Genomic DNA, 13,435 nt, shown 5'->3' with positions numbered 1-13,435 from the left:
ACTGACAAGGGGAGTTTACACCAGGCATCTACTTTGGCCGTTGACCTTTCTAGCAATGGTTCTATGTTAAGTTTTATGTATTCTTGTACCCTGGATGAGACCCATATCCCAAGATATTTAAACTTGGTGACTACGAGCACCTGTTGTAAATCAATGTCATCCTGCAGGGGGTCCAGGGGCATCAGTACTGACTTGTGCCAATTAATGGTCAACCCTAAAACCCGGCCAAAGTCTGATAAGGTATCCATTATGGGGCCCAAGGACCTGTCCACATCTCTCACAAAGAGCAGCATGTCGTCTGCATATAGGGCTATTCTTTCTTCTAGCTCCCCATATTTAAAGCCTTGTATAGCAGACGATTCTTGTATCATACAAGCTAATGGCTCTATGGCCAAAGCGAACAGAAATGGGGACAGGGGGCAGCCCTGCCTAGTGCTTCTGTGGAGTGAGAATTAGGTAGACAATAAACCATTTGCCCTGACTTGTGCTCTTGGTGTCCCATATAGCATTTGCACCCATTTTATATATTGCGGTCCAAATCCCATTTTGTTCATGACAGCCCTGCATCCAATGATAAGATTGCTCTGGAGCCCTCCCACTCTTGTTGCATTTGAATATTGAGAAATAACCTCCTGATATTGATGGCTGTAGATTTCCCAGGCATAAAGCCTGTTTTGGTCCTCATGGACCAAGTCTAAGATAACTCTCGTTATCAACTTTACATCAGAGCATAATAAGGATATTGGCCGATAGGATTCTGGCAGTAGCAGATCCTTATCTGGTTTGGGCAATACTACGATTATGGCATTACTCATAGAGTCTGGGAATTTACCTAGTTCCTCTGCTGCCTTAACCACTTCAAGCTGTTCTGGTAACAGAAGGGATCCGTACGTCTTAAGTATTTCCCCTGGTAAGCCATCTGCCCCGGTTGCTTTTTCATTTGGGAATGACTTTAAAGCTTCCTCTAGCTCCTCCAATGTGAGGGGGGCATCCAGAACCCCTTTTTGCTCCTCTGTTATTACCGGCAGCGTCACCTTGTCTAGGAAGGCCTCTACTTCCTGAATATTGTCGCCTGCTTTAGAGGTATAAATATCCTTGTAGAAGGACCTAAGGGTTTCAAGGATTTCTTTATCTGAGTGAACTTCTTCTCCCTGTGCATTTATTAGAGATTGGATGTGGGAAGAGTCCCTTTGTGCCCTAATAACTGAGGCCAGTAGTTTCCCCGTGCTTTCTCCTCCTTCAAAATATTTTTGCTGGACAAAGAATTTTTTTGCTTCTGCTATTGTTTTAATGTGGGATGTTAGCAGGTCCTGCGCTTCCAACCAGTCCCTTTGGGCTGCCTCTGACCCTTTACTAATATACTCCTTTTCTGTGTCTTGTGCTCTCTCCTGCAGAGCCTGCAAATATTCTTTTTGTTTAATTTTATGCGCAATTATTCGCCCGTTGAAGCAGTCCCTAATATGTGACTTAAGTGCATCCCATTTCACCAAGCGAGACGCTGTTCCCTGGTTAAATTTAAGAAATTCCTCTATTTCCCTGGGCAGAGTGTCAGTAGGATGTAGGATCTGTATCCAGAAGGGGTTGAGTTTCCATAGGTGCTGCCCCCCCCATGTCTGCAGCCATTGCAAGCGTAACCAACACGGGGGAGTGGTCAGACACACTTCTTGGGGCATACTCAACATCCTCTGTCAGTGCCACCATCCTGTCATTCCCTACTGCTAGATCAATACGTGATAGGGAATTACGTGAGCTGGAGTAGCATGAGTATTTTCTTAATGTGGGATATTTATGCCTCCAGATGTCCGTCATGCCTACTTCTCTAAGGATTTTGGCTAGAGTAGTATCAGGGCTACTCGGAGAAATACTGCCACGATTGTACTTGTCATAGTAAGGGTTCAGATAGTTGTTAAAATTATTAAGATGGGAAGTTCAGGAGACTCCGCCGCTAGCGCCAGTGCCAGTGCCAGTATGTAAATTGCAATAAGAAGAATCTCTATGTGGTGTAGTTTACACCTTAAAGCTACATACCGCCCTTCCGGGACTATGGTGCAGTTTAGCATCTGAAATGGAATTGATTTATGTGCTGGAGTGGTAGTTTGCTCCTACCCATCCCCGGCCAAAACTAGACACCGTAGAATCCGTAAAATGTGTCTCCGATAGACACAGCACCGCTGGCTGATATTGTTTTATAGCTGCGGTGACGGCATACCTTTTAGCGGAGTCTCCCAACCCCCTTACATTCCAGGCAATTATTTTGACCTTAACCGCCATCATATTCGCATGTCATATTATTCATATAAGTGTACAATTGAACCCTATGCACATGTCCGGACAACACATAAACCTCCCTTTGTAAACAACAGAAAGATACAACCCTGTACCTTTGGTACAACCTGGGGAAAAAGTAGTAACAAAAGCCGCCAAGTCTCATATAGTTCTCACACCTATCTGGTGCAATGCTGGGGATTCACCCCCCACTAGGCAGGCTTGACTAACATGAGCACCTTGTCATGAGGATGGCGCCCCTTGTAGAACTGCCGCTGGGCATCAACTATTGCCGCATATTGCAAATCACACCTCTCTATCTGTCCCTTCTGGGGCTTCTTCTGCGCAGCTCCTGCTTGTGGTCATCCAGCCACGAAGTGGCCTCTTCTGGTGTGCTGAAGAAATGGGTATTCTGAAGAGCAATCACTCGCAATTTGGCTGGATAAAACATAGAGTATTGCAACTCCAATTGGTGCAGTCGTCTCTTCACTCCTTGGAATGTCGCTCTCCGTTTCTGCACTTCCGCAGAGAAATCAGGGGAAATGGATATACGGTTACCATTAATTTGCATATTCTCCTTTTCTCTGGCTTTTCTCAGGATAATGTCCCGATCTTTGTAATGAAGGATGCGTATAAGTATGGAACAAGGTGGGTTGCCTGGTGGTAACGGTCTCGATGGAACCCGATGGGCTCTTTCCACCGCAAACAGCGGCGACAGGGTGTCTCGCCCAAAAACAGACAGCAGCCATTGCTCGAAATATTCATTGGGGTTGCGGCCTTCCACCCTTTCAGGCACCCCCACAAGACGCACGTTGTTCTTCCTCAGCCTGTTTTCCATATCATCCTGCTTTGCCAATACAGCCGCCAGTGTAGATTGCATGCGTGATAAATCACGCCTGACAGAGGGTAGCTGATCTTCCATCTCCCCCACTCTGCCTTCCAAAGCCCCCATTCTTTCTGAGACTTTTTGCACGTCATGCCTGATAACATTCAAATCCTCCTTCACGCCTCCCACTAGTAGTGTAAGAGAAGATATAGCACTATTGCAGCTATATACTGCAGTCAGCACTTCATGTAGTGTGGGCTCTGCATCTTTAGCTGTGGGTGCAGGAGTTACTGCAGTTGATTTTCCCGCCACACATGCACCTCTAGGAGGCCTAGGGGTTTCAGGGGCTTTGGATCTGGTGGCAGCCACCATGTTAACTGCCGGGGGAGGCAGTGATGGCCACTCGCTATTTGCAGCCTCACCTCCATTCTCTGCTGCCTCCGCTGCTGTCAGGTCACCGGATCCGGTCTGTCCATGTGCGAATCTTTGCAGCCTGCTTGCCACATCTGCCGGGTCAATGGCGCCACCTCGGCCCGCACGGTGCGCGCCCTCCAGCGCATCCTCCGCTCCTTCCTTGGAGCGTTTTTTATTATTGCCACCGGCCATGTCCGCTGCTCCACCGCTTCCCCTTGTATTCCGGTGCTTTATAATGGTCACTCACCACTCAGACGGGTGGTTTAGAGGATAAAATGTCGGATACCTAACGGGAGCTCCTCAGTGTGCGTCCTCTCACATCTCCGGCTAATCCACGCCCCCAGTTTTGGGGTTTCTAACCTCAGCCATAGAAGCTGTACCTTGTGTAAAGTTCATTGCCCAGCAGGTAAAAGCAGAACTTGAGTAATGGATGACGCCCCATCATCTCCACGTAGGTCCTTTCTTTCAAGGCCCTGCAATTCTTAGTCCTAAACACAGATGCCTTAGTGGGTCCATCTAAAATCCAGTATAGAAGAAATTTTCTTTGCACCTAAAAGAATTAAGGGCAGTGAAGCTTGCCCTGGTGCATTTCCAGTCTATTTTAAAGTACAAATATGCGAAGATACAATCAGATAATCTGCCCACCGTCTTTTATCTGAACAGACAAGGAGGAACCAGGAGTTCTCAGTTGATGATGGAATGCAGCCAAATCATTTTATGGACAGAAAAGTATGTTTCTTCTCTATCAGCAATTCACACGTAGTGGACGTTAAACAGCAAGGTGAAATCTCTTCACCTGACAGAATGTAGTCTGAACCTGGATGTGTTCCTTCAAAGAAGATGGGAATTCCTCTAATAGATGTCATGGACACCAGGAAGAATACCAAGGCTCCCCAATTTTGTTCTTTCTTCAGCAGTGGACGGCCTTTCAATTCCTTGTGGAAACACTCTAGTTTATAGGGCAAAGAACTGTGCAAACTCTGCACTACACCGACAAAGTGCACCACTTTTTTTTTTGGTGCACTTTTAACATAGGACGTGCCACACATATTATACTGTATGATAAATGTGGCACATGGTCCATATGAGCACTGGAACACCCATTTCAGTGCAGAAATTTGTGTCGCATAAAGAATAGTGCAGCTGCCAAATTATTTAATACCTTTAGAAAGGGGGCTACTGTTTTTCTGCTAATACAGTCTATCTGTATTACATGTTCCACTACATATTCCATTCCCAAACCAGACATTATTTCTTAAGCCAGTATGGGTTGGAGTAAAGGGATGGCAAACAGCAAGGAATAAAATTGAGTTTAGATCTTTTAAAGGCATTTGACTTGGAAACCTTGGATTTCTTGGAGTATGTACTTCTCAAAATGGATTTTGGGAAGAATTTCCTATCATAATTAGGAAGCTTACGTTCTTCCCCCACTGCCGAACTGAGTGAGGCCTGAGGTTTAATCACCATAAGTTGGTTGCCTGGAATTTAGGAAACTATTAAATTGCTAGTATAAACTTTGACTTTTCTTGGGCACTTTACTCCTTGCCTTATTTTGGAGTCAAATTGAAATCTTCTGTGCTTCCTTCTACAGTTTAGACATCATCACTATGCTATGTCTTTCCATTGTTGGCGCTTTAAGTCAATTTTCAAATTCATTTCCCGCTTAACCATATATTCTTGATCTATCTTTTCAAATTGAGGCAATGGAATGTCACCTGATCCCTACAATCCTATGGTTGAAACCCTCTCACAGACCAGTAATTTTAGTTCCGGTGCTCTCACAAATGATGGCTTTTTGAGATGTTCTATTGACGTGGAAACCCATAAATCTATGGTCACTGTTTGCTGTATTGGGTGAGTGATGGTCTTTGGACAATGAAATTTTTTTCAGAATTCTCACTCTCTTCCACCTTATGAGGTTCGTTGCTATTACCAACTTTACAGCTGATTGTTGGACTGGAAGGCTAAGCATGAAGATATCACTACACAGATCACACTTGAATATCTTTGCAAGTCACCAATTAGCCAGTGAGCTATTTATAACCAGTTTATGTCACCTTCCGAACAAAATATATGGTTAAGCGGGATAGGAATTTGAAAATTGACTCAGAGCTCCAACAATGGAAAGACATAGCATAGTGATGATGTCTAAACTTTAAACCTTGTTGATAAAAGCTTGATGCAAAGTGATTATGTAGGAGAAAGTGACCTGGTGTGAGGACGCATCTTCATACCTCTCTGGCCCAGCTTGGGGCAGGCCCATGTCTTCCACCGGGAGGGTTGGGGATGACCCAGGGCGCAACCTTGTGAAAAAAAAACCTAATCACCTTTTGGCGCTTCTTCTCCACTCTTTTAGTAGAGCAACCCACGCTATTATTATTTGAAAGGCACTGTACATTTTAATAAAATGGGGGACAAAGTATATGTTAGAATTAAACCAGGGGGGGCAATGTCTAAGGTAACTTAGTGGGATAGGGTGGCATACAATATTATCCATACATAAATTTGGTATCCTTTTTAGGATTAAAAGTGCGACAGTCTTTTGTAAATTTTAATAACCTTGGGGGGGGGGCACGATTTTTTTTAGATTTGCCGTGTAGAACAAATTACTCCCATGGCTAGGGGTAAGCAGCTGCTAGGACCTGTCCAGACACACTCATCTCTCCTCATGTGGGTGATACAAAAGGTAGAAATAGCCCGTCCTCCTGCCATGCCATCAATGAAGACCCGGGGCAGCATTATCGGGTTTTTCACTGAAGCCTCGTGTCCTACAGACTTTCCAGCTGAAGACAACATTGTTTCTCGTGATCTGCACTCATCGACTGAGGATTCCTCCTCTCATATCTGAAGCTGTGTTCCTCCCTGGCTCCCCTCTGGACTGTACCCTATTGGTTGCATTGATGGGAGCCCTATTCTCCAGGCTCCTCAGCTCCCCTCAACCTACAGCCACAGAGTGGATGGCTTGAAGAATGGAGGTAAGAGATAAAGGGTGCCAGATGCCTCACAGGGGTCATCTCTGCACACTCCCAGGACTGAGGGGCCTTAGTCTGCTCCATCAACATACCTACAACACCTGCGACCTCCACACACGCTGATGTGCTTCCAACATTATATTCTACACAAGCTCCTGACCCTGCACTCCACTTTAGTGCCCATAGAGATTAGGTCCCATACATTGCCTAATTGGAGTCGGCTTACTGGTCACAACTGAACATATTAGAAGCTGTAACTGACAGAACCACTGATACTGAAAACCGTTGATGCCACAATAAGAGATCATGGGGTGTCCCTGAATCTGTTGAACCTCAAAACCTCCATCTGGTATGACAGCTAATCTATAATGAGATTCTCAATGGACCTTCGCTTTGAATTGGACAAAGCGCATCGGTCCTTAGCCCTATGTCCTCCCACTGATGCCAGACCCGTGATGTTATATTCAGGTTTCATCACTCTATGCTGAAAAAACAGGTGCTATGCAAGATCCAGGATGAAAATCCAAGGGGTGCCCTTTCAATTCCAACCTTATCTTTCCAACAACACCTTACAGAAAAGAAGAGCCTTAAAAGGGGTATTCTCGTCTGGGCATTCACATCCAGATTCATTAATCTTCCATATATAAACATTTCTTCAATAAGAAGTCATTAAAAAAAATTACCTGTGTGAAGATAATTTCTCATAAATGTAGTTATATGGTCCCTTAGAAACAAGACTGTGTCCCTGAATACAGCCAACTATGCTGAGTGATTACACAAAGAAACAAAAAGTTTTTGTACATGAAATGTCCGGGAGTTACTGCATGTCCCACATCAGTCCTGTGTTAATGAACGCTGAATCCAGGTGGTCAGGCAGGACTCAATAGGGCATCTCTGGCCACTGTTGCCTAAATGTGAGGTGGTTGTAAGCGAGGAAGCTATCTGGTTTTTAAGGAATAAGATGACTACATTTATGAGAAATTATCTTCACGCAGGAACATTTTTTATTAACATCTAATTGAAGAAATGTTCACATACGGCAAATGAATTAAATTAAATTTAAATGCCCAGATGGGATTACCCCTTTAAGCCTGTCCTAGAGATTTTTTTCCAGCCCAAGATTCCATACACTTGGGGTTCTCCTTTTCGTTTGATGTTCCGTGACAGAGGTTTCAACTTACCTCTTTACTCTCAAGATGATATTCAAGGTTTCATGGCAGCTCTGAATCTACACTCTGCATTGTTGTCCGATTGGCCGACAGTCCCATCTTCATACAACAGACCTCCTGGAGGCATACAAAACTATCCTCCCCTCCAATAGTTGAACCGGTTCAAACGCTTGTTGTTTTTCTTTAAAATGTGTTTACAGTTGAAGCAGAAAATCCTGAATTGGGAAAGGGAGGATTGGATATCATGCTCTTTCTTTTTTTTTTTGTAAATTCGTTTTTATTGGGTTTTACAAAAATATTGTAACACAAATACAATAGACGTTTGCATATACATAAGTAGACATAGGTCATCAGGAGTTGTTTCAATATAAATATCAGATATAATAACATATATTATAATTTTCATTGTTTCTCCTATTTTCTCTATGGCCAAGCTAATTACGTTTCAAGTCCTACCATGTCTAGTTGCTGCATTGTCTTTCTCTAATGTTTTTCTTAAAACAGAAACATTATAACAGGAAAAACAGAACTAGTCACTGGTTTAAGTTACTCCAGTTCCTTTTTTTTTCGGGCCTGCTATCTCTACAGCTTATATAAGTTAATGCTATCATCCTGAAGGGTCTACCCTATTATTGCTGTCCGTCCAAGATGGGTCCTGAATAACTATGGGCGGGGAAGTTGAACAATATACCTGCCAAGGCTGCCAGATTTTCTCAACTGGTTGGTGTTTTAGAAAACCATAAGCCAGTGCTTTTTCAAAGTTGTACACTTTGTATATCGTCCCCTCCATTTACTTTATTGTAGGGCAAGGGGCATTTTCCCCAGAGCTGAGAAGACGTACGACCAGTAAATGCGGTTGAACCCCTTCTAGAGCCCATATAACCAGTGCTATCCTATTTGATTCAATGTGATGAAGCAGGTCCACCACTTTTATAGTGTTATCAGCTGCCTGACGGCCTTTTACAAAACTGACTTGGTTATTAAATCCGATAGGATCTCCATTATTCTTGTCGCCAACACTTTTGCGTAGATTTTCGTGTCTACGTTTAAATGCGAAATTGGTCTGAAATTTTGTGGTACATTAGCAAGTATTCCCCTATAAGTCCATCTGGACCTGGATCTTTATGGCAGCGATTTAATAGCCCGAGAAACCTCTTCTGTGGAAATGGGTTGGTTAAGATTTTTAAGTTGGGACTGGGATAACCTTTTCATTTTGAGGCTTTCCTGTGCCGATGGCTGATATGTAAAGGGGTCTCTATTTAAATTGTAAAGGGAGGCGTAATATTCTTTAAATCCATTTGCTATGTTAGCCGGAGTGGTAAGTTTCCATGATTTATCTGCATTGTAGAGAAATGGGATTTTTGCCCGTAATTGTCTATTTTTGAAGCAATTGGCTAGAATCTTTCATACCTTGTCTCCTTGTGAATAAAATCCAGCTCCGTTTTTTAGTAGCCCTTTCTCGTATGTGTGAATGAGCAATAGTCTGAGCCTTTCCCTCTGTTGGTTCAAGGCTTCCACTGTCTTATTTGTTGTTTTTAGTTACTGTATCTTGTCCATTACCTTTGTTATTTCTGCTAAATGTTAATTTTTATCCTGTGTTCCCAATTGAATAAAAATACCTCTTATAAATACTATGGGGCAGATTTATCAAGCTGTTTGAAAGTCAGAATATTTCTAGTTGCCCATGGCAACCAATCACAGCTCCCCTTTAAAATATTCATGAGCACTGATAAAATGAAAGCTGAGCTGTGATTGGTTGCCATGGGCAACTAGAAATATTCTGACTTTCAGACACTTGAAAAATCTGCCCCTATATGTGCATTCCACATGAGCGTTGGGTCAGCCACTGAGGATTAAATCGGAAGTACCCTTTTGCATCTCTCAGTATTATTTCCTTATATTTGGGTTGCTGAAGAATGTACTCATTGCAGCGCCAAATATACGTAGGAGACTGATCATATATGTCAGATATTTCCATTTTGATGGCTGCGTGATATGATCATGTGATCATTTCAATGGTAGATGACGCTATGCAGCTCAAAAGGGGTCTATTGACCAGGAATAGATCTATCCTGGTGTAAGTGTTGTGGACTAGGGAGTGGAAGGTATAATCTCTCTATGTATTATGTTGTGCTCTCCACCCATCATACATATCATTACGCCAAAATTCTTCTCCCAAGCCCTTTTGGTGTCTGCTACTGTTCGCCGAACAATCCATTGTTGGGTTTGGAGTGATATTAAAATCTCCCCCTAATATGATATTACTTTGTGCATGTTTCTTAATTATTCTAAATATTTTCCTAGCAAAATGTATTTGTTTCTTGTTAGAGGCATATATTGTACCTAAAGTATAGATTTAATTATTAATCTTACATATTAGTAACACATAACAACTCATAGGATCTCGTATCATTTTGGTCTCCTGGAATGCACAGGTTCCCCTGATTGCCAATAGCACTCCTCTGCTTTTTGTTTTATAGTGTGCTTGATAAACATTTGTGTAAGCGGGGTGTCACATACCTGGTGCATCCACTTCTTCCAAATGTGTTTCTTGAACATATAAGACGTCACATGATGCCGAACATGCATCCTGCACGCTTATGATCTCTTATATGGGTTGTTTGGCCCTTTAGCATTGATAGAAAGCAATTTTACACTCATACTATCCAGTGTTGAATATATTGCTTATTTTTACCCTCTTTCTCTTTTCCCTCGCCTTCCAGGATAACCATGAACCAGTCCCATGGGTCGCTTTTGTAATAAATCTGTGACAATAAATACAGTAACTCATAAAAAGCAGTAAACATTTACGATGCAGCCTAAACTGCATAAAAAGGAGAATTGCAGTGAATAAACTCAACTGTCTTATGGGGGTGAATTACCAGTGCAGATAAAGGATACCAATCCTATAGGATATCTACCTTCTATTGAACCGACTATTTGCCTCAGCTCTCATCCGTGATGTTTGCCCTTGGACCCGATGGTTTGCCAGTCCGTTTCCATTCTGGTAAGGCCCTGGTTGCTTGCTGACTGTATATCCAGGAGAGGGGTCCCCACCTTTTTAGCATCTGTAGGCCTTCATCTGGGTTTCTTATCAATTTTGTAATGCCATTTATTGCCACCATCAATTTAGTGATAGTGGCAAGAAATCCTCATTTGTATGGGATCTGTTTTTCACGTAATCCAGAGGTAATCGTAAAGAGTTGTCTCCTTAATCAAAATCCCTCGGAATTTGACATTATTGCATCTTGATCTGTCCTTTATGTCGGCAAGCTATGCTTACATGTTTTTAACTTCTTGCAAAGCGTAATGCGCGTCAATTAACTCATTATGGGAACGGACCATTTTCCCCCATTTTTGTGTTCCACATGATGGATCCGGTCCCCCCTGGAATCCAGCTCTGCTTTCACTGGCTTGAGCATATTAGATATGTCCCCTTGAAAAGATTGGCGCCAAACTGACATCATATGTTTCATGGTCTCTTCTGTAAGCTCCTTGTCAGTGGTGGGAAGGAGGGTAATGGTTCCCCCAATGTGGGCTCTACTTCTCCTGTATGGCCCTTCTCTGAGATATCTCCTCCACTCTCTATAGACAATCGCGGCCTTAGTTTAGGTGGGCTTTGGCCCTGCAAGTGGGTTAGCTGCGGCCATGTTGAGTTGCTGCGCCTCATAGACTCGGCATGCCTTGCTGTGGCACCCTCCAGGGATCTCTCACCTATATTCCTTAGTTCATGGCGGCTATAAGAGTTTGGGGAGGATGGCGCCGAGCACGACTCGGCTTGCAGGTGAGCTCGCGCTGCTCTCTTCTCCTCTCAGCATTTGCTGTGTGCGTGCGGCTCGCGTGTCTGGACATTCAACGCCATCTTGGATTTGCTCTGTCCCCGCAATTGTGTAGAAATCCGTTAGCCTGCAGGTCGGGAGATGTTCCTCCGCTTCTTGGTCATCTCACTGAACTTTTCCGCTGTGTCTGAGCTTCGGATAGTCAGGTCCATGCTGTGGATAGTTGCTAGTACCGTTGCTGTATCGTTGATAGTTGCTGTTGGCGGAGCAGGCTCACAGTGCGACTGTTCCACTCGGCATCCATGCCACGCCCCTATCATGCTCTTTCTGACATGGAACTATATCATCTGACTGCAGTCCTCTTAAGTTTATTTGACGGGCAATTTCTCTGCAACTTACCCTGACTCCTTACACAAGACATACCACAACAGATTCAGAACTACCCACTGCCCTTCTTAAATTCTGGGACTATGAGTCAGGTTGTCCAAAATGTTTTATCTATGGAACAGGGTTCCCTTCCCTCATTTTCAAGAATCCTGCTTTTTCTCCAGGTCAAAGAGAGAAAACACTTTACCTTTCTAGTTTTTCTTGCCGCCACAAGATGCTGTGGTAATCATGCCGGTTCATTATAACTTCAGTGTCACCAGCAAAGCACCCCACACTATGACACCTCCTCCTCCATGCTTCACGGTGGGAACCAGGCAAGTAGAGTCCATTTATTCACCTTTTTCAGCATCGTACAAAGGCAGACTGGTTGGAACCAAAGCTCTCAAATTTGGATTCATCATACCAAAGCACAGATTTCCATTGGTCTAATGTCCATTCTTTGTGTTTTTTAGCCACAACAAGTCTCTTCTGCTCGTTATCTGTCCTTAGCAGTGGTTTCCTAGCAGCTATTTTACCATGAATGCTGCTGCACACAGCTTCCTCTTAACAGTTGTTGTAGAGATGTGTCTGCTGCTAGAACTCTTTGTGGCATTGACCTGGTCTCTAATCTGAGCTACTGTTAACCTACGATTTATGAGGCTGGTGACTCGGATGAACTTGCCCTCTGCAGCAGAAGTGACTCTTGGTCTTCCTTTCCTGGGGCGAGCCTCATGTGAGCCAGTTTGTTTGTAGTGCTTGATGGTTTTTGCAACTGCACTTGGGGACGCCTTCAAAGTTTTCCCAATTTTTTGGACTGACTGACCTTCATTACTTAAAGTAATGAAGGCCACTCGTTTTATGTATTTAGCTGCTTTTTTCTAGTCATAATACAAATTCTAAGAGTGTATTCAGTAGGACTATCAGCTGTGTATCAACCTTTTCATCAAGAGAATGCCAAGACTGTGCAAAGCAAAATCAAAAAAGCAAAATATTTTCAGTTGGTTCACACTTTTTTGTGAATCTACAATTTTTTATAGTCATGCAGAAAACTCTTTGAATGAGAAGGTGTGTCCAAACTCCTAGCCTGTACTGTATAAGTTTCTGCAATATCACTTAATTCACTTAATACATTAATGCATTGTACATAACCCTTATTAAAATTTGATTCAAAAGGATGATATAATATTCCAATAGATACAATTCTGGAATCATAAACACAAGAGGTTGCTGATGTAAATAATGAAGTTTGCTGATGTACATTTCTCATATATATTTATTATTATTATTTAATTTTTTTTATTGTTTTTGAATTTACAGAGGGTTGTCCTGAACTTGACTGGTCTCTTCTAGACATGGAGTACACAAGTGAAGGATGTATTTTAATTGATAGTATAAGACGCTTACTCCCTAACCCCAATTTAATGGCAAGTATAGACATTTATTTTATTTTGGTGTATTCTTTTATTTGATTTTTTTCTTTAGAGATTGCGAAACACTGGAAAAAATGAAAAGCTAGAGGGGTATGCAGAATTTAAAAACCCTAGTGAACATATTTTACAGTAGGCAACTCTTATACGAGCATCTGGAATATGGAGATTAGCATCCTGCACAGGAGCCAACATAGATTGAAGAACTGATTGGTTT

The 13,435-nt window shown here is 42.8% G+C and overlaps 1 protein-coding gene across 1 annotated transcript in view; it reads left to right on the top strand.

The window, feature by feature from the left end:
* The window catches only part of LOC140122852 (kinesin-like protein KIF28), a 49,937-nt gene extending 36,583 nt beyond the window's left edge, over positions 1-13,354 (top strand). The window contains exons 20-21 of the mRNA XM_072144098.1: positions 13,109-13,215; positions 13,274-13,354. Coding sequence (XP_072000199.1) covers positions 13,109-13,215; positions 13,274-13,354 — 188 coding nt within the window. The remainder of the gene's footprint in view (positions 1-13,108; positions 13,216-13,273) is intronic.
* Positions 13,355-13,435: the final 81 nt, after the last annotated feature.

The sequence above is a fragment of the Engystomops pustulosus genome, chromosome 3, assembly GCF_040894005.1.
Source record: "Engystomops pustulosus chromosome 3, aEngPut4.maternal, whole genome shotgun sequence".
NCBI classification, from domain to species: Eukaryota; Metazoa; Chordata; class Amphibia; order Anura; family Leptodactylidae; genus Engystomops; species Engystomops pustulosus.
This window is presented reverse-complemented; position numbering and strand designations above follow the sequence as displayed.